Consider the following 22,600-nt stretch of genomic DNA (forward strand, 5'->3'; position numbering starts at 1 on the left):
TATCCAACAGAGCGCACCTGTTTACGGTGTTGATCGAGCAGCTTAGAGCCTTCGTACAGAGCCCGTTTTGAGCGCTTCTCGATGTTGGCCTATAGAATACAATTCAACATCACCTCGAGCACCGTCCGACAGTATAGGGCGTACTTTTAGCTTAGCATCTTGTTTCTCTACTAGCTTCTTCACGTCAACCCGAGACGCTTTTGACGAGTGGTCAAGGCCCGTTGATCACGAGATCCAGACTCACTTTCCCTTGTTTATGCTCTCTAAGTCTACACTTTCGGTGAACGCAATGGTGTTACGAGTAACACTCGTCTTGCTCGTATTCATCACCTTGTCCAGCCTGAACAAGCCGTTGTGGTTCCCCGCGCGGTTCCTTTTCTAAGCTGGATCCGCGAGAATGCGCCCAAGTGACGCCATGATCTTCTCCAATTGTCCATTCTTCCCGCTGCGAGAGGACGAAGGTATAGCAGATTCGAGAATATTTCGGGTGACTTGCAATACATCCTCATCTTCCGCAGCATCATCTAGGTCCAGCAAGTAACCAGAGACATTGGACAACTATTTCCTCTGTTCCAGGAAGCGCCATCCGAATTTCCTCTGCAATATCCTCAGAGGAGGCATTCATTTGATGTTACCTGATGGGTTATCTAAAGGCTCTGAGGGAACTAAGAACGTAGTAAGAACGTCCGGATAACCAAACAAGATCTCGGTTGTCGGCGCTTGTCGCCGACGCCTTTTGCGTTGGTTGCGGTGATCGCTTAGTCTGGTACTACTATAAGGTCTCAGATCATTCACAGAAATATAAGGTAAGAAGGATGTGCTTGTATTTTGTTCTGCACTTCAGTCAGTTTACCAAGGAAGTATTTTGAGCGAGAGAAGCTCGTGAAGGAGAATAAATGGGTTCTTGATGACCGATGACATTGCCAGATTTCCTGATCAGCTTGGTGAATCTGCTATTAGTGTGAATGGTACGTAAAATACAATGTCTCTTGCAATCGACATTATGGAAGATGAACATCGCTGATGGTCATGGATGAGGTGTACTAGCTCGCATGCAAGCATCGCATTGAGATGCTGAAGCAAAAACAGGAGACAAAAGAGCTTATGCTATGAACATTATCTACCACGCAAAGCTCGAGGATAAGAAACAAGGACTGTTGGCTTCACGTTTAGATTGGTACTGGAACTCAGTGGGTGTGATCACCTATTACCTCCTCCCCACCCGAGTATTAGTTCTTGCGCTCGCGAAAAGTTGGTTTTAACGAAGGCGCGTACCCTAAACAAAATATTCTTTTTGCTCTCGCCCAAGGACATAGATGTCGGTGTGATAAAACAGATAAAACAATCCTAATACATAAGTTCGTATGTTTGCGAGTTATCATTCTAGATCAGTCCAAGTCTTTACCAGACTAAGGATTCAGTGTTACTTATAAGTACTTATAAGTTTTAAGGAAGTCATAATCGAATACCTCACGTGACGAAATTAGAGGATTTATATACACAACTTGAGATCGTCCCACCAACGCGCTTTCCTGTCCTGCCTCGCTGATCTCTATTCCCAGCCCATGGTGGTCGAGGTTTACGACCGGACACTTTCCCCGTCACAAGGATGTTAGCATTAGCATCCGAGGCCTTGAGGGGGTGGTTTTGCGTGTGAGAGTGAGGTGCGTCGATACGACGGGCCTTGATGTTGGGTTGTCAGCTCGCCTGTCTTTTTCTTTGGACCGGCAGAGCCTAGACGACATCAAACATGTATCTATCATGTATTTCCTACGATAACTTCATTTAGTCTATTTCACTGCGAATGAAAAACACGCAAGGTACTAATCATAAAAAGACAATATGTGGAGGACAACTACATTTCGAGACGATGCTCAAAGGACGCTGACTCGGAAGATACCTTATGATTTGATTACTGTAACAGGAGTATTACTATAAAACAAACCTTCGACTACTACGATATGAGACAAGCAGGATCTGTTACCTCGCAGCTGGAGCTGGCGAGGGTTGATAATTACCGTAGAAGTTTTGGGCAGCATACGGCGTTGTTCCTCCGGGCGTCGCGGGCTGTGGCGTTCCAGGCGTGCTGGAAGCGGTAGTTGTAGCACGGAGATGTAACGGGAGCGTCGGAGTTGTGCCCGTCTGGCCAACGCTTGCCCATGCAGCCGGCTGATATGCCTTTGCAGCCGCAGTGAGCACCGTATTTGCCACCGCCCGTTGCTGCGATTGAGACGGCTGCTGGGTCGTCGAAGCAAAAAAACTTGCGTAATTTGTGGGCATGCTAGTAGGCGTCGTGACAGGCTGTGGGGTCGTGCGAGCTGACGTAGAGCCGCCCGGAGTCCCCGCCGGGACTTGGGCGGCTGTTGACGTTTGCTGATAATTGTACCAAGAAGAGTATGAGTACTGACCCGCACTACCGTACTGGGCATTAGGATAATGGGTGCCTGTCGCAGTCTGCCCCTGTGCGCCGGTAGAGTAGTTAGCATAATAGCTGCTTGGTTGACCTGGAGCGTAGGTGCCGTAGCCGCCACGATACTGCGATGCTGGATAATTTGAGAAATTGAATGGTGTGTATGGTGTATTCGATGCGTTGGGTTTAACGGGCGTGGCCGTTGGAGCTACTGTCGTAGTGACACTAGGTGCAGATGCAACTGCGGTAGTAGGGGTGACTGAAACGGTTGTATCGTCTCTAAGCGCAGTCGCGCGATTTTCAGGCAAGGTCCCATACCACCCTAAAGAAGCGTCTACAGGCAGTGTGCGTTGTAATGTCCGTAGCGCGGAAGGGCTCGGGACAAAAGGTGCCTCTGAATCATCGCGAGACGAACATCTTGGTCGTAGGGAGGCCAACACCGCAAGTGAATCTATGATAGCTTGAGCTATGGGTAAACGCGTCGTTAGCATCGATACAGCACGCGAGACCTGACGGCGCACCGATTTTCCACTCTTCCGAGCTCTCCTCCACAACACTTAATCCACCTCCATCTGAACCTAGCCGTTCTCTTTGGAGCCTTTGCAACCTAAGTAGCGCCCTTGCATTTCGATCAAGAAGTTCTTGCACAGCCTGTTCCAGTTCGAGACTACCCATCGCTGATTTGATCGCTGCCGCCTCATCAGGGGGGAGAACGGTTTCAAGCGCGTTTTCATAATCCCAATCGTCGTCGGCCTCCTGGACGTGACCTGTAGTGGCCTTCTCACCACTAGCAGGGGTACTTGAAAGTACGAGGTCTTCACTACTTGGTGTGACATCAGGAAGGGCTCTTTGCTTGCCCTTGCTCTTGTCTCGGATGCGCGCCTTATGCCGCTGCTGCCATATTACTTCCCCCAGATAATCTCTTCCGACTTCAACTCCATCTTGGTCAAAGCTAGGTGCAAAACTGGCGTAAGTTCCATAGTCTAAGAACTTCCCACAGCTAACACGACGTGGACCAGGAACCTGCGGTAGAGCTGCACCAAGCCTCCTCGTTACGAATGCGGCGAGAGTTTTGTCGCCAGCTGCAGAATTAGAGGAAGACGGAAAAATGACCGCTAGCTCCGCGTGAGCAGTCGACAACCCCGAAAGCTCCTTCCCGTCCGATTGAGCGACGTCAGAATTTAGAGACGTCCACCAATCGCCTGTGGGAAGTCGTTGAACCAGAGCATATTTACGCCTTCGTGGAGAATTTAGGACAGGTGATACAGAATCATCAGCCTTTTTCTCATCCGCGTCTCCTGGAACATCAATGAGAGCGGGAAATAAGCTCTGTACATTCAATGTTGCTGGGATGGAACGGAGAGAGGCCTGATCCAACAGGGAAAGTGCGAGATTACAAAAACGGAGTTGCTGCGCAGCAGGGGAAGATGTTCGAGCTCGGGGATGTGAGGAAATGGGGTAGAGGTGTTGAACAGCGGACTGTTGATAGGATCAGAACCACCGAGAAGATGAATATTCAACAAACACTTGCCCGAAGAACCTTCAAGGTGTGTTCAGAAGAGTGTTGCAACAAGGTACGAAGAGAATATGTTTGCGCGGACGAAGAAGAGCCAGAAACGTCTGGAGAAAGAGACTCTGGATGCTTGGTTGGTAATGGGAATACCCGGTCAAGAAGACCTTGAGTGTCAACCCTACACACCGGCGAGACATAAGTTACAATACAAAAGCAGAGGTGTAAAACATAGTCACATCTCAAGCACGTCCAGAACCTTTTGAGCGTCGGAGGGGTCGATTGGCACATCTCCACTGCCCAGCAAGTCAGGGACTTTAGTATCTGTCGGCTGCTGCTCCTCCGGCTCCTGACTATCGTCCGTCCGGGCTTGCTTAGCAGCAGGCTGCTCATCATGTTCGGCGGTTGAGTTGCGTTTTCGCTTTTTGGAGCCCGCCTTGCGGATTGTAGGGGCAGCGTCTTGCTGTTTGCCCTTGTCTGCTGAGGACCGGGTTGCACGAGCCATGGGGCATACAGAAGCAGGCAGAAAGCTAGTGTGTAGACCGAGACGCGCTTGTGGCTATGAGGATATACGGACAGTGCGCCAAACGCGTCCGAGTCGACGCGTCCCGTGGCGAAATTAGAGACCGTGTCGTCGACAAGTGGATGCGCTGCGTGGTGACAAGCCTCTGGTCGTTTCTGCCATTTACAAATATTTCGAACTCCGACTCTAATCCACATACAATTCTTTCAGCCTCTCTGCCTCAAGCATCTCCGCTCGCTATCCCTCTCGCAGCGATGGCCTACAGGGTCCCCTCGACTACAAAACCCCTCCTACGAGCTCAGCTGACTTCGAGACCAGCAAACGGACATCTTGCATTCATCCCCCAAATCCGAAAACTGGTCTTCGAGTTCTGTGACAAATGGCCATCATCCGCCAACACCAGGACGTACATTCATGACCACCTCGAGGAGCTGGCCCGCACCAACCCTCATGTCGAGATTGTTATCAGGCAGCGCAACCAGAGGGAGCCAATTGCGCGTGGCTTCTATCGTGAGCTTCATTCACCACACCTCCAACAATCCCATCCTCAGTCGTTTCCTTAGTTAATGGCAGAGACAAAGTCATACCGCTAAATGGTTTCGAGATAACTGGGATTCAAAAGAAAGTCCAGCTCCTTTTAGATGCATCCGGCGCAAAAATTAAACCACTGAAGAGGAGGACAGTGGAGAGTACCACGGAGGCTGCGAGGGGTATTTGGAGTGGTCTTCACGTCGACGAGCCATTTAAGATATAATGCCCCTGTGATATGGGACGAAGGCATACAGCTCTGGGAGAGGATATTGACTGCAGCGGGTCATCATTCCTGGGCGAACGCATCAATTGTGCTGGTATGTGTCGTATACCTACTGAGGTTTGGTGACGCGTATTGTACTTACGATATAGAGCGCATTATTCTCATATTGTTAGGGCCACTCTGTGCCCCAGAGCTTTGTAATTACATCCGGTAATTGATGCATAAACAATCAGAGCTAAAACTTGCGACGTGAGTGCCCCAAACTTCTCGATCCCTCTTCGCAGTTCTGCCGCAACTATAATATTTGCAACGTTGTGCCCGGGAGCTTTATTACTTACTGCCGGCGTGGGCCCAGTATTCGGATTCGGTCTCCCTCATGTTCCTCGTTCATGATCGACCAATCCGCTGCCGATGTTCTTCCTTCTGCCACAAAGCTGATGGATGTGCCTGATTTGGGGGTCGATGCCTCATGGCTTGGAAATGACACGCCTTCCACACGCCGTTCGGAATGACTCATTCATGCGACTTCCTTTGTACTCAATAGTGACGCATAATAAGCGCAGGCAATTTACACGTGTAGAAAATGTGAGTGTGCCCTGTAGCGCTCACGCTGGTCCCCTCTCTGTTCCCCCAAACCCTATTCCCCCCGTTCACTGCCCGGAGTTACGTCGCGTACTCTCCTCTTCTCTGTCGTTCCCTCCACATTGAAAATGCAGAGCGCGACTAGCTGTTACGATATCCCTAGGCGTGAAAGCCAGGTTTGGGCCGACTGGCTGGACTGTGAACGAATTGCCAATGTGAGCACTTAGAGCATTGAAAAATCCATTGAATACTCATCTGGGTGCTCACTTTTCTGTAGTCTTCATCATGGAGCAGCTCAACATCCTCGACGCTTGTTGATGATTCCGTGAGCAAATGCGAGGTCGTGCATATAATTATCTAAATCTGACACATCACCACAGAGCCTCGTCTGCGCCAGTAGTAGTCATGACGGCCCGCTGCCTCTATGTTTTTCATTCGTAGGTCTCAATTTATCACAATTAAAGAAATTCTGATCTCATACACACCAGACGCCGCCATCGCCCTTCAGTGGCAGTTTTTCAACATCGCAGACGTCGATTGATTCGGCATCAGACTATGACGAGTTGCCAGAAATTCCATGCATCTCGTCAGCATCCTTGCGATACCACAATGGCTGGAACCAGCAAGACGCCAATCGTTACAATCCCGATGTCGATAATAACGAGCGATCATTTTGGGCCTCGATGGTTCGCCCGAAAGCGCCACAATCCTCAGAGCGCAACATAGCGATTCTGGGACAGATGAACGAGCGAGTTCTGATGCCACGAAGAGGCCGCGCGCCCTCAGTCTCTTCAACGGCATCATCCCGCATGCGGCCTACACCAGCAAAATCGATACTCTCGTCTAATTCGTCCATTCGCACGAGGACTGGACGCACCGCTCAATCCGTGAAGTTCCTCGATATGCCCACTATTCACTACGAAGAAGATGAATGCGGACCCCCTCCCGTCCCGACAATCACCGCAGAAAAGCGCCGGCCGAGTTTCTTGAGGTGGTTTTTCGGTGGCCGTTCGGACACGAATAAGATGTCTAAGGCAAGTCCAGAACGACCAACAATATCGGGGCCATTCCCACTGTGGGAGGCGCCCCCACGCCGAGAACCTGGGGGGGCGGCGAGTTTAAGGTCGATGAAGTCGAGCGGCAGCCTTCGGTCTGTCCGCTCGTGTGGCAGCAGGCTGCAGGCATATTGGAGCAGAACAAATGGACGAGATCCATGAACAAAACAAAACACTTATTGACTCAGAAGTGAGTCGGTGCTGCCCCTCGGACCTTGTAGTGTAAGCACTAACCCGTGGAATAGCGTTGCTGACTCTCCACATGCACATCCATGAGGTGTCTATCAGTCTCTGTGAAGGGACTTCCTGGAACCTTGTAATCTGCAAGGCTGAAGTCTATGACACCCTACTTCGTACATGCTCTCAGGTTTGACACCACAGATCGAGCTATGATTAGGATTAGGATACATAGTACTGATATGGAGCACAGAGACTGAACATTACAGAGGTGACGAACAATGATCTCACTAGTATATGCATGTGTGCAGTGTAGATGGGATAGTCATCACATGTAGTCGCGTATGGAGTCTCTGACACTACTTCGCTGCAGAAAACCCTGGCAATGAATAGGTGTCCGTGAACCTGTGTCAGTTGTCCTTTTGTCCCCGCTCTATTGCCCAGCGTCGTCTCATGAGACCCAAACCTTCTACCCTCGAAGCTATGACTGGTGATGTGAGCTGTAGCCGTGCGGCTTCCAGATGTGGCGGCAAGTTCGCGTCGTTACGAATGACCTAGGGAATTCCTCAGCAGGTGACGGGGTATACAGAAACGGTTACCCACAGAGCCGATAGCAAGGAAGAAAGAGAATGTTGCAGCACTGCTAAGCATGTACTGAGATAGAGTTGGTAATACTCCTCGAGGGCCCGCACCGCCCCTACACGACGAGGGTCAGAAACTGCAGAGGTTATACAAGGAGCTCGTACCTCAGAACGGTGAATCCTCCAAATATGAAGCCGATAGTGAGACCAACTCCTGCACCCATGGCTGCACCCATTCTATGAGAGAACTTTTCAGGATTGACCGGGGAATTGTAGAGAAAGTGGCCTACTTCACTGCATGTGTGTTAAACACGAATAGCGCACAGGTCTACAAGAACACATCAACTTACGTTTCTGCCAGACTGTCGGACCTTGTGGTTGACGCTGCATGCTTGTGATCGTGAAGTCAGATGTCGAACAGGGGAGTAGCAAGGGTTTCAAGTTGATTCACTGGCACAACTTGGACAAAGGTGAGCTACGTCGAGGGCGCTCATTTCAGCCGATCAAATTCGCGAGTCTTTGCCACAATCGTCATGCCGTTCGAACTGCCCTCCTTTCCTCCCGCCCAGCAGGCTCAAATCAGTGCGTCTCACGACTTCTTGTGTGTCGTCCTTTGTGCTCATTCGTGGTCGTTGCATTTTCGTAGTTCGATCCAATCAGCGAGATTTCATTCATTTATCTGCGTTACGGGAGCAACTAGATGGTGTCCTGAGGACTTGGTTAGGTGCCGATACTCACTATTTCTCCTCTTTCATTCAAGTATGTTGACCGTAACTTAGGAACTCGGCGTCTTACACGATGGGACAGAGAAGTAGAGTTGGCTACCAAGCTTCTGTACTATGGTATGACCGTCGGCCGAGGTCAGTCTCTTAGTATCTCTTATAATGCTCTCGTGGATCTGCTGCTCATGTGCGATTAGCTACGCAAACTTTGGGAGAAGAGTATACTGATATTTGGTCGCATTCATCACGTACTGGTCAACTTCCCAGCTTGCGTACTAGGGCCGCTCTTATTCTCTTGCCGACATTGCCTTCCTATGTCATGGCCAGATGGGGTTCGTCGTTCTCATCTACATCAACAATCGGCTCTCTGCTACGCAAGCTACCTGACTGCCTGGAAGTCTTGTCTGAAGTGAACTTAGCTGTTTTCTATTTCCGCGGAACCTACTATGATCTTGTAAAAAGAGTCTTAAGACTTCGTTACGTGAGTGGTTGTTGTAATTCTTCATTCACATGGTTTTTGACTGTACGATCATAGGTATCGTCTTTACCTGCAAATCCGAATACGCGGCCTCCATCGTATTCATTATTAGGCATCCTGCTAGCCACTCGACTCATTTATCGTCTCTGGAATCTCTGTCGAACATTATCCCATACTGAAGCAAAGGACCACAATTCCCTGAGAGGAAAGGATCCGGCCGGGCACGCTGAGGAGGCTTACATTGATGATAAACCGGTATCGACTATGCTCAGCCGTGTTGATTCAGATGAAGCACCAGAGATATTGGCCGAAAATGATGAACGGACGGTCTTGGACTTTGCTCAAATATCTTCCCAACTACGAGCAAACCGAAATTGTACACTTTGCCTAGAGGAGCGCACTGCGACTACTGCGACAGAATGTGGACATTTGTTTTGTTGGGATTGCATTGTAGGCTGGGGGCGAGAAAAGGTACGTGCCAAGGATCAATTCTTGAATGTGATTCATAAAATGTTTTCTGCAGCCTGAATGCCCTTTATGTCGACAGTCACTCAGTCTCACATCATTGTTGCCTATTTACAATTTGTAAAGCATTGAAGTCACACCTATCGGAACAGATAGAGTAAGGTACAGGAGTAGGCATTACACCTACATAATTTTAGTACAATGGTCACTTGTAACATAGGTACTCTATACCACTTGTTGAATGAGCGTGATATTATCGCCCTTCAACAATATACGCCCTGCATTGTGTTGGTCAAGGTTGGAATAAGCTACATGTTATTTGGGTCTTACCAAGTTCTCGTTGCGGCTTGGCATCCTTGACGTACACTTCAGTAGCCTCATCTATCACAACATTCATGAACTCATCAAACCCCTGGGAGACAGGTATGAGCAGATGTCTCATAATAGGGAAGAAGTCATCAAAGGAAAAGAAGAAGCGAACGAATGCAGGTCTATGTGATCGCCACCATAGCCTGAGAATGGACGCAACGGGTGCGACGATTTGGGCAAGCCCACGCCTTCATATTTGATGTTCAACGCCAAGTGTGTTCAAGCGGAATTTGGGACACGCACAATGATTCTCCCTTCGATGCGCATCTCGATATTATCGTAAAGCCAGATGACCACTTTCGTGCGCTATCGAGAGCAATAGTCAACCACATAGCGATAGCATTGATCGCAGGACATTTCGAACCTGCTGCAGATTCTTGAAAATCACATTCTGGGATGAAGAGATATTCAACAAGATCTTATAGAAGACGAGGAGATGTGCTTACGATGGGCTGAACCATCACACGCTGTTGGCGACCGGACATTTTGAATTGTAAATATCGTTTCGATGGATTAAAAAAACTGGATGGATCCCTTCGCGTGTCAAGACTTTGAAGCGTGGGGCAGCAGGACTCTGCAACAGTAGTGGCGGTAAGTGTAGAGAGGGATACTTTCTCGGCAGATGCCGCTCAGCCAACAGGCTACGCGACGACGCGTCGCGCGCTCGACGTCCTGCCAGTGAAGAGCGACCGAGTTGCAGGCAGCAGCCATGGAGGTACGTCTCGTTGCTGTTCCTTTATAGGCGCTATTTTTTGACTTTAAGCCACTAGTTGCTCGTGTCCTCCAACTCATCGACCGCGGCCGCGGTCACATTTATTACTTTTGTCCAAGATTTGAAACGCAAGACCAAGCAATGGGGCCCTATGATCGAGTTATGTGCCGGCGGAGAGAAGACACTAGAACGCTTTCGTTACCAGTTTCCGGATGACTGGCTATACAGCGACCAGCTACAGGGCGAGTGGAGCGCGTTCAACGAAATCTTGAAGAGGAAGAACGATTCCATTCAGGAACAACTCGGTGTGTTCTGCGGAGGCGACATCGAGACGCGTTTCTCATAGTCTGTTGTAGCTGGCCTCCAACTAAAGATTGTTGCCGAGGACAAGATTGTCGAGAACAAGATAAATGACATTATCCAAGAATGGGAGCAGTCGCGGCCAGTCCAAGGCAGCATGCGCTCTGACACCGCTTTGAACACTATCAATGTATTCGAAGGCAAGCTCACGCGTATACAGGAAGAGTACGACCTCGTATGCAGGGCGAAGGAGGCACTGGATCTGGAGCTTATACGACACACTCGTCTGGACCCCGTATTCGAGGAGCTTCGGGACCTAAAGGCAGTCTGGACAGCGCTCTCTGGCATTTGGAACCAGATTGGCGAGCTAAGAGAAATGTCATGGGCGACCGTGCAGCCGAGGAAACTTAGACAGCAGATAGATGGACTTCTGTCGTCGACAAAGGAGATGCCTACTAGAATGCGACAGTATGCCGCTTTCGAATATGTACAAGATATCCTACGAGGTCTACTCAAAGCGAATACCCTCGTTTCTGAACTGAAATCAGAAGCGCTCAAGGATAGACACTGGAAGCAGTTGTTCAAGAATTTACGGGTACCGAATCAAGTCAGCTTGACACTGTACGTCGAGTCCACGTTGCCAAATGTCTAGGTTGCTTAGACAGACGTGGCAGCATGACTCTCGGGCATGTTTACGACATGGACCTACGGAAGAATGAGAATCCTATCAAGGAGGTCATCATTCAGGCGCAAGGAGAGGTCTGTTCGCTATTCTTCCTCGCATCAATGCCGAACTTACGGTTTCGTAGATGGCTCTGGAGGAGTACATTCGCCAAGTCAAAGAGACATGGACGAGTTACACTCTCGATCTCGTCAATTATCAGAATAGATGCCGTCTTATTCGGTATGGTATGAGCTTTCCAAGTATGCGTGGCAAGACTAAATGTCCGTCGTAGAGGCTGGGATGATCTCTTTAACAAGTGCAGTGAGAATCTGAACTCTCTTGTCGCCATGAAGCTCTCTCCATATTATAAAGGTCGGTTCGAGATATCAGCATTGGTAATATTATACTGATTATTACGGCGGTTAAAAGTATTTGAAGAAGAAGTATGTACAAAACTTGTGTTTGTCGCACATTACTTACGGCTATTTAGGCGGGCTCGTGGGAGGAGAAACTTAACCGGATCCATGTCCTCTTTGGTATGTTCTCTTCGGTCCTCGTATTTCGTTGCTGATGGCAAGTCAGACGTGTGGATCGACGTCCAACGGCAGTGGGTATACTTGGAAGGTATTTTTTCTGGGAGCGCAGACATCAAGCATCTTCTGCCTGTCGAGAGCGCGCGGTTCCAAAATATCAATACAGAGTTCTTAGCGGTCATGAAGAAAGTGTACAAGTCACCTTTCGTGATCGATGTCATGAATATTGCCGGTATACAGAAGAGTCTCGAGCGTCTAGCGGACTTACTCAACAAGATACAAAAGGCTCTGGGAGAATATCTCGAGCGAGAGCGTGCATCCTTCCCTCGATTCTATTTTGTCGGTGATGAAGACTTGTTGGAGATCATCGGCAACAGCAAAGAGATCTTGCGTATCATGAAGCATCTGAAGAAGATGTTTGCCGGAATTTCTACCATCATGCTGGATGACGATCTCACGCAGATACAGGGCATGGCATCTCGTGAGGGTGAAGAGGTTCGGTTCAAGGACCCTATCTTGCTAAAAGACTATCCCAAAATCAATGATTGGCTAACCAAACTCGAGGCAGAGATGAGAATCTCGTTAGCACAGCTACTGTGCGACGCTGTATCCGAGCTGCAGACATTCTATGGCTCCACCACTCCTTTACCCCAAGACCAATTTATGGCATGGCTAGAAAAATATCCTGCCCAGCTCGTGACCCTCGCTATCCAGGTTGCGTGGACTATCTCTGTCGAGACTGCATTAGAAAGCTCTGGAAGCCTAGAAGCACCATTGGATATCGTACGACAAGGCCTTGACCTCCTCGCGGATGTCGTCCTCACCGAGCTCAGTCCTGTCACGCGACGCAAGTGCGAGCACCTCATTACGGAGCTTGTTCACCAGCGAGACGTTTTGCGCACTCTCATGCAGCAGCGAGTCTCGGACAACAGAGCCTTCCAGTGGCTATACCAGATGCGCTTTTACCTGGATCAGACACTGGAGAACCCTCTCGATCGGTTGGCCATCCGAGTTGCGGATGCATCTTTCCCATATGGGTGGGAGTATCTCGGAGTTCCAGATCGACTGGTGCAAACACCACTTACAGACAGATGTTACTTGACTTTAACTCAAGCTTTGGACAATCAACTTGGTGGTTCACCCTTCGGTCCAGCAGGAACTGGTGAGTATTTTCTAGATTTGATGTACTCTTGTGGCTGACATTTGGCCTAGGCAAAACCGAATCCGTCAAGGCACTCGGAGTGCAACTCGGCCGTTTTGTCTTGGTCTTCTGCTGCGACGAAACTTTCGATTTCCAGGCCATGGGCCGTATCTTTGTTGGTTTATGTCAAGTTGGAGCATGGGGATGTTTTGACGAGTTCAATCGCTTGGAAGAGCGCATCCTGAGTGCTGTATCTCAGCAGGTCCAGAGCATCCAACAGGGACTTGCTGCGCTCGTCAAGAATCCGAATACTGAGATTGAGTTAGTAGGCAAGAGTGTGAAGGTGAATAAGAATATGGGTATGTCCATTTTTGTTTTTATGCGGTTTATTTATGACACCTTTTTTTAGGTATGTTCATAACGACGAATCCAAACTACGCGGGCCGGTCGACCTTACCACCCAATTTGACCAAGTTGTTCCGACCGTGAGTAGTGCTTTCCAGAGTTCGATGATGTTGATTAAGTGGTTGCACAGGATGGCCATGACACGTCCTGACCGGGAGCTCATCGCTCAAGTTATGCTGTTCTCTCAAGGATTCCGTACCGCAGAGTCTCTTGCTTCCAAGATCGTACCATTCTTCAACCTCTGTGACGAACAACTCTCCCCTCAGCCTCACTATGATTTCGGTCTTCGCGCTCTGAAAGCTGTCTTAGCCAGTGCTGGTATTCTCAAGCGTGAACGCCTCCAGAGCGCAAGGTCCGAAGACGGCAGCATAGAAGATGCAGGGGCTTTGTCTGATATGATTTCTGAACAAGTCATCTTAATCCAGAGTGTCACAGAGACCATAGTCCCTAAATTGGTCGCAGAAGATGTCCCTCTCTTGACAAGGTAAGCTCACATTTACTCATGGATTGTTATGGGTTATCGATTGTTTTCTTGTGTCTAGTCTTCTTGCCGACGTGTTCCCGGGAACGGACTATGTGCCAGTGAATTTGGACGCCTTGAGAGAGCAAATTGGCAAAGTCTGCGCTGAGCGTCGCTTGATCGAGGGGGACAGATGGGTTTCCAAGATTCTCCAGCTGTATCAAATCCAGAAAATACAGCATGGGTTAATGATGGTGGGCTCGTCCGGCAGTGGCAAGACCAATGCATGGCAGGTTCTCCTAGCGGCTCTCGAACGGCTCGATGGCATCGAAGGCGTCTCGTATGTGATCGACCCTAAGGCTATGGATAAAGATGCTCTCTACGGCACTCTAGATCCAACTACTCGAGAGTGGAACGATGGCCTTTTCACGCACACGTTGCGTAAGATAGTCGATGACGTTCGCGGTGAAAGTGGCAAAAGACACTGGATCATCTTTGATGGTGACGTTGACCCCGAGTGGGTTGAGAATTTGAACAGGTTTGTTTATAATACTGGCTGATTTTTTCCAAAGCTGACATGGTAACATCAGTGTCCTGGATGATAACAAGCTGTTAACTCTTCCGAATGGAGAGCGGTTGAATCTTCCACCGAACGTAAGGATCATGTTTGAGGTGGAACATCTTAGATATGCAACACTTGCTACGGTCAGTCGATGCGGAATGATCTGGTTCAGCGAAGATGTCGTCGAGCCCGACATGGTCTATCGTCATTACCTTGAAACTTTGTCAACTGTCCCACTGGATGCTGAGGACGAGGAGATAGATTTGACTGGTCGCCGCGCGGACGCGGTTCTTTCGGATGCAACGTCATCAGGGAATCTCGTCACACAGAAGCAAATTGCGACTCTACTTGAGCCGTACTTCGCGGAAGATGGTTTAGTTACTGCTGCCCTCGGCTTCGCTGAATCAATCGAACATATCATGGATTTCACTGCTACACGTGCCATGAACACACTGTTCTCTCTCGTCAACAAGACTGTCCGCAATGTCATCGAATATAATCTACAGCACTCTGACTTCCCGCTACCTCCCGAGCGCGTCGAACAATACGTCACAAAGCGACTCCTGGTCAATATTATCTGGGCCTTTTCTGGAGATGCTCGATTAGAACTCCGCGCCGATATGGGGGAATTCCTGCGTAAACAAACCGGAGTCGATTTGCCACCGTTAGGTCAGGGTGGCTCTCTACTTGATTATGACGTTCAAGTGGGTAATGGAGAGTGGTTCTCGTGGCAAACAAGAGTTCCTGTCATCGAAATTGAGCCTCATGCAGTGACGGCCTCTGATGTGGTCGTTCCGACTGTCGACACCGTTCGCCACGAGGAGGTTCTATATTCCTGGTTGTCAGAACACAAACCTCTAATGCTCTGTGGTCCTCCGGGTTCTGGTAAAACGATGACATTGTTCAGCGCTCTCCGAAAACTCCCGGACATGGAGGTCGTGGGCCTGAATTTCTCTAGTGCCACTACACCGGAGCTGATATTGAAGACATTTGAGCAATACTGCGAGTACCGCAAGACACCCAACGGGGTCATTCTTGCTCCTGTGCAGATCGGGCGATGGCTGGTCGTTTTCTGTGATGAGATCAATTTACCTGCGACTGATAAATATGGCACTCAGCGAGTTATTTCCTTTATTCGGCAGCTGGTAGAATGTGGTGGATACTGGAGGACGTCTGATATGGCATGGGTTAAACTGGAGAGGATTCAATTTGTGGGTGCATGCAATCCACCCACAGATCCTGGACGTGTTCCTCTCAGCCACAGATTCCTCCGCCATGCACCTCTCGTGATGGTGGATTATCCCGGAGAGCTATCGCTGAAGCAAATCTATGGAACCTACAATCGCGCCCTGCTGAAAGTGGTTCCCAACCTGCGCACCTACGCAGAACCGCTTACTGATGCCATGGTGACGCTCTACTTGGCGTCACAGAAACGTTTCACGACCGATATACAAGCTCACTACGTTTACAGTCCTCGAGAGCTGACTCGATGGGTGCGCGGTATATATGAAGCAATCAGACCACTGGAAATCTTACCAGTTGAGGGTCTCGTACGTGTATGGGCTCATGAAGCTCTGCGTCTATTCCAAGATAGGCTAGTCACTGAAGAGGAGAAACAATGGACGGACGACAGCATCGATGCAGCTTCCATGGAACATTTCCCTACGATCAACCGCGACGAGGCACTAGCGAGACCCATTTTGTTCTCGAACTGGACATCTAAGAACTACATCCCAGTTGATCGGGAAGTTCTTCGCGAATACACCAAGGCGCGCCTTCGGGTATTCTACGAGGAAGAGTTGGATGTGCCTCTTGTCCTTTTCAATGATGTCCTTGACCATGTCCTTCGCATCGATCGTGTCTTCCGCCAAGTGCAGGGCCACCTGCTGTTGATTGGAGTCAGCGGCAGCGGCAAGGTGAGTATCTTCCAGGCCAACAGTTATGAGCTAGGCTAAGCTAGTAATCTTAGACGACGCTGTCCCGTTTTGTTGCATGGATGAATGGCTTGAATATCTTCCAAATCAAAGTCTCGAACAAGTATACTGGTGATGATTTTGACGAAGATCTACGAACTGTCCTGCGACGTGCCGGGTGCAAGGGAGAGAAGATATGCTTCATAATGGATGAATCAAACGTGTTGGATTCCGGATTTTTGGAGCGCATGAACACTCTTCTAGCAAATGCCGAAGTTCCCGGTTTATTCGAGGGAGATGAACATTCTGCGCTCATGACCGCTTGCAAGGAAGGTTCTCAGCGGGATGGTCTGATGTTGGACTCGCACGAGGAGCTTTATCGCTGGTTTACTCAACAGGTAGCGAAAAATCTCCATGTTGTCTTCACCATGAACCCGCCTGAAAATGGCTTGGCGTCGCGGGCAGCCACGTCCCCTGCTTTGTTCAATCGTTGTGTACTGGATTGGTTTGGGGACTGGTCGGATCAGGCATTCTATCAAGTGGGCATGGAGTTCACCAATACCCTGGATCTGGATCTTCCTTCCTATAGTCCGCCTGCGATGTTCCCTATTGCGTATCGAGAGCTGTCTATGCCTCCCGTTCATCGAACTGCCGTAGTCAACGCGCTCGTGCATGTGCATCAGTCGTTGCATCAGATCAACCAGCGTCTCAGTCGCCGACAGGGGCGCTATAACTACGTTACTCCACGTCATTATCTTGACTTGTAAGTTTTGTATGTGACCTGGAGGCTATAAGCTGCTAACCCTTTCGTCTCTTTTACAGCATCAATCATTACGTTCGCTTGCACAATGAAAAGCGAGAGGAATTGGAAGAACAACAGCGTCATCTTCACGTAGGGCTGGACAAACTTCGAGATACTGTAACCCAGGTTGAAGAGTTGCGAAAGAGCCTTGCGATCAAGCGTTCCCAATTGGAAGCCAAGAATGCTGAAGCCAATGAAAAACTGAGGCGCATGGTCTCTGATCAACAAGAAGCGGAGCAGAAGAAAGCGGCATCCATCGAGATACAGGCTGCCCTCGTCGAACAGGACAAACACATCGAGCAGCGTCGCGCCGTTGTGATGGCTGACCTTGCTGATGCCGAACCTGCCGTTCTTGAAGCTCAAGCAGCAGTCAGCAATATCAAGAGACAGCATCTCCAGGAGGTCCGTACAATGGCAAACCCACCAGAAGCCGTCAAATTAGCTATGGAGTCTGTCTGCACTCTCTTGGGGCACAAAATCGACAGCTGGCGTACCGTCCAAGGTATCATCCGGCGAGATGATTTCATCCAGAGGATCGTGAATTTCGATACGACAAATCAGCTAACAAAACAACTGCGCGATATCATGAAGCGGGACTTCTTGAGTCGTCCGTCGTTCAACTTCGAGACTGTTCAACGAGCTAGCAAGGCTTGTGGTCCGTTGGTGAAGTGGGCTATAGCACAAGTTCGATTCTCCGAGATTCTCGATAAAGTGGAACCCCTGCGGAACGAAGTTCAATCTCTAGAGGATCAAGCGGAACACACGAAGCAACAGGCGAAGATGATCATAAACATGATTTCCGAGCTAGAATCGAGCATAGAGAAGTATAAAGATGAATACGCGGCTCTTATTCGAGAAACTCAAGCGATCAAGACTGAAATGGAACGGGTTGAAAGCAAGGTGGACCGTAGCATGAAGCTTCTTGAAAGTCTCTCCTCTGAGAAATCTCGATGGGAGCTCGGTAGCCGTACTTTCGATACTGAAATGGGTACTATCGTTGGCGATGTGCTACTTTCAGCCGCCTTCTTAGCTTACGGAGGTTTCTTCGACCAGCACTATCGAGAGGTGATGTGGCAAGAATGGTCCGCTCATCTTGCGGAAGCCAACATCAAATATAAAACCGAGCTGTCTCTGCCGGACTATCTGTCAACCGCCGATGATCGCCTCAGCTGGCAATCCAAAGGCCTACCTTCTGACAACCTATGCACTGAGAATGCCATTATGATCAAACGCTTCAGTCGTTACCCGCTAATTATTGATCCCACCGGTCAAGCAACTGCTTTCTTGCTCAATGAGTACAAGGATCGGAAGATCACCGTCACCAGTTTCTTGGACGAGGCGTTTTTGAAGGTACTGGAGAGCGCGTTGCGGTTTGGGAACACTCTTCTCATTCAAGATGTCGAACACCTTGATCCCATTCTCAACCCCGTACTCAATAAGGAGATTCGGAGGACCGGAGGCCGTGTGCTCATTCGTCTCGGAAGTCAAGACATCGATTTTTCACCCTCGTTCACGATGTTTTTGTCGACGCGGGACCCATCAGTTGAATTCTCCCCTGATATCTGCAGTCGGGTCACCTTCGTAAACTTCACTATGACTAGGAGCAGTCTGCAGAGCCAATCCCTCGACCAGGTCCTTAAAGTTGAACGCCCAGACACAGAACGGAAGCGAACAGACTTGATGAAGATGCAGGGTGAATTCCGCCTTCGTCTGAGGACTCTGGAAAAACTCTTGCTACAAGCATTGAATGAGTCTACGGGTAACATTCTCGATGATGACAAGGTAATCGACACCTTAGAGACGCTAAAACGAGAGGCCGCCGAGATTACGCGGAAAGTTGAGGAAACCGATCTGGTAATGAAGGAGGTCGAAGAGGTCACCGCGGAATACCTTCCACTATCGCAAGCCTGCAGCGCCGTATTCTTCATTCTTGACCAGCTCAACCTCGTCAATCACTTCTATCAATTCTCGCTGCGGTTTTTCCTCGACATCTTTGACTATATCTTGCACCACAACCCTAACCTGAAGAACGTCACCGACCAGAATCGTCGCAGAGACATTCTCCTAAGTGATCTATTCCTCATGGTCTACAAGAGAACGTCGCGTGCTTTGTTCCATCGTGACCACGTCATGCTTGCTGTCCTACTTGCACAAGTCAAGCTTCGTGGAGTAGAAGAAATCGCGGATGAACTAGAGTTCCTCTTGGAAAGCGGGGAAGGGGCAATGTCGACCAACTCGGGCAATGTCGACCTGCACGACTGCGCATTCTTGTCTATTGACCAGAAGCAACGCCTGGAGAGCTTTGGGAAACAACCCCTGTTCAAGACTGTCATCGATCATGTATTGCAGCACGAAGATCAGTGGATACCCTTCCTCGAGTCCAGCACTCCGGAACAAATGGTTCCGTCGCCATGGGACCCTAGCACTCGTAAGTAACAGGATTACTCGCGCCTCACTCTCAAAAACCGGTAACTTACGACCTTCACAGCTGCTATCGAAGCTATACGCCGGATGCTGATTATCAAATGTCTGCGCCCCGATCGACTATTACAAGCGACAGCGTCCTTCGTACGGGGTGTGTTCGACACTGACATGAACGCCCAGTCCGGTTACGACCTAGGCTCTATGGTCAACGATGAGGTCCTTCCTGTTACACCTCTATCTCTTGTCTCCGTGAAAGGCTACGACGCAAGCTACCGTGTAGAAAATCTGGTCCAGAATACAGGCGCGCGTTGCGCATCCGTGGCGATGGGTTCTCAAGAAGGTTTCACACTGGCCGATCAAGCAATTGCATTTGCTGCCCGCCAAGGCTCTTGGGTGCTACTCAAGAATGTTCACTTGGCTCCGTCGTGGCTTGGTCAGTTGGAGAAGAAATTGCAGACGCTTAACCCGCACCGGAACTTCCGCCTGTTCCTCACAATGGAGGACAACCCGAGTATTCCGGTCAACATCCTACGACAGTCGAGGATTCTCATGAACGAACCGCCTCCGGGGATCAAAGCCAATCTCACGGACTCTCTTCGCACTATTCCAACCGCGCGGCTCTCGCAAGGACCTGCGGAGAAAGCCCGCCTGTATTTCCTCCTTGCTTGGTTCCATGCGGTTGTGCAAGAGCGCCTACGGTACGTTCCACTTGGGTGGAGCAAAGTTTACGACTTTAACGACTCCGACATGGCTTCTGCATTTACAACGATTGATACATGGATCAACTCTGTCGCCAAGGGCCGTGCCAACATCGACCCAGCTCTGATTCCGTGGGACGCGGTTCGAACGCTCGTGAAGCAATGCGTCTATGGAGGCAGAGTCGACAGTGACTTTGATCAGAAGATCTTGGATGCCTTCGTCGACGGGCTGTTCACACCATCCGCATACAACGTTGATTTCGACCTAGTCCCAAGCGCTACTGGCTCTCAGGTGCTGGGCGTTCCCGACGGCACTAAATTAGAGCACTTCTTATCGTGGGCACAAAAGCTGCCTGAACGGGAGCCACCTGCCTGGCTCAGTCTTCCTCCCACTGCGGAACGAGTCATTGCTATCGCACAGGGTAATTTTTCACGCCTTGCATTATCAGTGATGAGTTACTGAACGGACAAACAGGTAATGAGCTTTTAGGCAAGCTCAGGAAGATGAGAACGCTGGCGGATGACGATGATGAGACTGCCGCCACAAGCACCGGTCCAACAAAAGGACAAACCTCTCAACAGCCCGCCTGGATGAGAACGTTGCTGGAGCGTTGCCAAGAGTGGCTGCAGCAGCTACCGTCGGTACGTGCACTGGCTTTTGTATTTCGTTTGTAAATCAGTGCTCAATGTCACGTTTCAGACGTTCAACACGCTTGCGAAGCAAAGTGCCGACAATCAGGACCCCCTGTACCGGCTGTTCTATCGCGAAGGGACGATCGGCAGTAAGCTCCTCGTGCAAGTGCGCCGAGACCTGGCCGATGTTATCAAGGTTTGCGAGGGCGCCCTGAAGCAGACCAACCATCTCCGCACGTTGATGAGCTCCTTGACCAAAGGTATGTTTGTGATGCAGCTGGCCTTTCGTTCGTCTCATAAGATGCCTGTAGGTACCATACCCACCCACTGGCAGCGGTACAAAGTGCACAAAGCGCTGGCCGTGTCTGGCTGGGTCTCGGACTTTGCGCGTCGTCTGGCGCAGCTCGACCAGATTGCCAGCTTGGACAACTTGAGCAACATCGAGGTTTGGCTCGGGGGGCTGTTCTTCCCCGAGGCGTATATTACGGCCACACGTCAGGCGGTGGCACACCGCAAGAAATGGAGTCTAGAAACGCTGCACCTGCAACTCGACATCGGCAAGGTCAACGACCCAGGTGCATTTATTGTTGATGGTGAGTGGATGCCGCGTCATCACGCCGAAGCTAGCTGATTACATCCGTCGCAGGTCTTGTTCTTGAAGGTGCCACATGGGATGAGGACAAGCTCGCACTGAACAATGGGGAGACTGTGAGGTTGAATCCGTCGCAAATTCGATGGGTACAGGCAGACGACTCTGCAACATCGGGTACCGTGAACTTGCCTGTGTACCTCAACAGCGACCGGAGCCATGTTTTGTTCACCGTCGATCTTCCCTTCGACATTTCGGAAGGCGCGCTGGTGGCCACTAGGGCGGTCTGCCTAACCGCGGGCGGCTAAACGCGGGCTGCATGAAATCTGGATGATACCCCATAGATGGCACGATACCTGACGACTGGATGTAATCGAGACGTGTTGATGTTCGTATTAATGCTCTAATAATGACTTTATGCGTTCTGTTCTATGTTGTCGCGTGCTAATGATCGTGTTGCACACTACTACCGCCTACAACACTCAAGACTTTCCAATCGACCTCCACGCCTTTTTCCTGGAATATGCGGCGTGCGTCCTCTGCGATTGCGTCGAATCCACCGGTAGCGAGCGCGAGGATCGTCGGGCCCGCTCCTGACAGACATATCCCCAGAAGGCCTGGATGGCTGGCCGGCGTGATGTAGGACGTCACCTCAGGTAGTCCGGGGATCTAGGCAGCAAGTCTAGTCCACGGATGATGGGGCCTAGCATACAGCGACCTACCAGTGCTTTGCGATAGGGCTGGTGCACCCTGTCCTTCATTGCCTCGTATATGAGCTCCGGATCCGGCGGAGATTGAGCGAGGGCGGTGGTCAGGACAGCCAGCCGCTGCAGATTGAAAACCTACAACCAGAACCGCTCAGTAAAAGCGACTGTGGGGTGCGGGGGGACGCACCAGGTCCTTGCGCGAATAGGTCTGGGGGAGCACCTCCCGCGCCTTGGCCGTGCTCAGCTCGAATCGCGGGATGATCGCGACCGCCTTGATGCTCTCCGACCAGCCAAAGCGGACGTAGTGGCCGATCCCGAGGGGGGGCTGCGGGGGGTCCAGGCCCCATGCCTCGCCGGCGTCGGGCGGGTACTCGGGGAGCACCTCGCTGAGCGGGACGCTCGCCGCCTCGGTCGCGGCGGGGGCGGGCGCG

At 50.3% G+C, this 22,600-nt stretch overlaps 7 protein-coding genes across 7 annotated transcripts; 4 read left to right on the plus strand and 3 right to left on the minus strand.

Annotated features, from left to right (window-relative positions):
• Positions 1–1,980: 1,980 nt before the first annotated feature.
• On the minus strand, positions 1,981–4,425 carry FIBRA_00394 (uncharacterized protein; the record flags this gene model as incomplete). Its single annotated transcript, XM_012322292.1, has 4 exons — positions 1,981–2,876; positions 2,932–3,889; positions 3,936–4,101; positions 4,160–4,425. The coding sequence occupies 4 exons, from the start codon at positions 4,423–4,425 to the stop codon at positions 1,981–1,983; spliced, it is 2,286 nt and encodes a 761-aa protein (XP_012177682.1).
• Positions 4,426–4,697: 272 nt separating this feature from the next.
• On the plus strand, positions 4,698–5,197 carry FIBRA_00395 (uncharacterized protein; the record flags this gene model as incomplete). The annotated part of the gene is made up of 2 exons (XM_012322293.1): positions 4,698–4,953; positions 5,007–5,197. The coding sequence occupies 2 exons, from the start codon at positions 4,698–4,700 to the stop codon at positions 5,195–5,197; spliced, it is 447 nt and encodes a 148-aa protein (XP_012177683.1).
• Positions 5,198–5,907: 710 nt separating this feature from the next.
• Positions 5,908–6,996, plus strand: FIBRA_00396 (uncharacterized protein; the record flags this gene model as incomplete). The annotated part of the gene is made up of 4 exons (XM_012322294.1): positions 5,908–5,994; positions 6,057–6,104; positions 6,160–6,216; positions 6,268–6,996. 4 exons carry the CDS (start codon positions 5,908–5,910, stop codon positions 6,994–6,996), a joined length of 921 nt encoding a protein of 306 aa, XP_012177684.1.
• A 425-nt stretch (positions 6,997–7,421) lies between these two features.
• On the minus strand, positions 7,422–7,816 carry FIBRA_00397 (uncharacterized protein; the record flags this gene model as incomplete). The annotated part of the gene is made up of 3 exons (XM_012322295.1): positions 7,422–7,565; positions 7,615–7,708; positions 7,758–7,816. 3 exons carry the CDS (start codon positions 7,814–7,816, stop codon positions 7,422–7,424), a joined length of 297 nt encoding a protein of 98 aa, XP_012177685.1.
• A 309-nt stretch (positions 7,817–8,125) lies between these two features.
• On the plus strand, positions 8,126–9,381 carry FIBRA_00398 (uncharacterized protein; the record flags this gene model as incomplete). Its single annotated transcript, XM_012322296.1, has 6 exons — positions 8,126–8,174; positions 8,239–8,316; positions 8,372–8,452; positions 8,512–8,795; positions 8,850–9,263; positions 9,316–9,381. The coding sequence occupies 6 exons, from the start codon at positions 8,126–8,128 to the stop codon at positions 9,379–9,381; spliced, it is 972 nt and encodes a 323-aa protein (XP_012177686.1).
• A 101-nt stretch (positions 9,382–9,482) lies between these two features.
• Positions 9,483–10,111, minus strand: FIBRA_00399 (uncharacterized protein; the record flags this gene model as incomplete). The annotated part of the gene is made up of 5 exons (XM_012322297.1): positions 9,483–9,535; positions 9,588–9,669; positions 9,870–9,932; positions 9,991–10,017; positions 10,073–10,111. The coding sequence occupies 5 exons, from the start codon at positions 10,109–10,111 to the stop codon at positions 9,483–9,485; spliced, it is 264 nt and encodes an 87-aa protein (XP_012177687.1).
• A 224-nt stretch (positions 10,112–10,335) lies between these two features.
• Positions 10,336–21,770, plus strand: FIBRA_00400 (uncharacterized protein; the record flags this gene model as incomplete). The annotated part of the gene is made up of 21 exons (XM_012322298.1): positions 10,336–10,341; positions 10,397–10,643; positions 10,695–11,259; positions 11,313–11,397; positions 11,448–11,542; positions 11,595–11,674; positions 11,732–11,745; positions 11,793–11,838; positions 11,885–12,997; positions 13,048–13,335; positions 13,386–13,461; positions 13,512–13,865; positions 13,924–14,379; positions 14,432–16,319; positions 16,373–17,079; positions 17,139–19,546; positions 19,607–20,662; positions 20,716–20,882; positions 20,941–21,133; positions 21,185–21,466; positions 21,520–21,770. The coding sequence occupies 21 exons, from the start codon at positions 10,336–10,338 to the stop codon at positions 21,768–21,770; spliced, it is 10,377 nt and encodes a 3,458-aa protein (XP_012177688.1).
• Positions 21,771–22,600: the final 830 nt, after the last annotated feature.

The sequence above is a fragment of the Fibroporia radiculosa genome (genome assembly GCF_000313525.1).
Source record: "Fibroporia radiculosa TFFH 294 genomic supercontigs, scaffold150, whole genome shotgun sequence".
Lineage (NCBI taxonomy): Eukaryota > Fungi > Basidiomycota > Agaricomycetes > Polyporales > Fibroporiaceae > Fibroporia > Fibroporia radiculosa.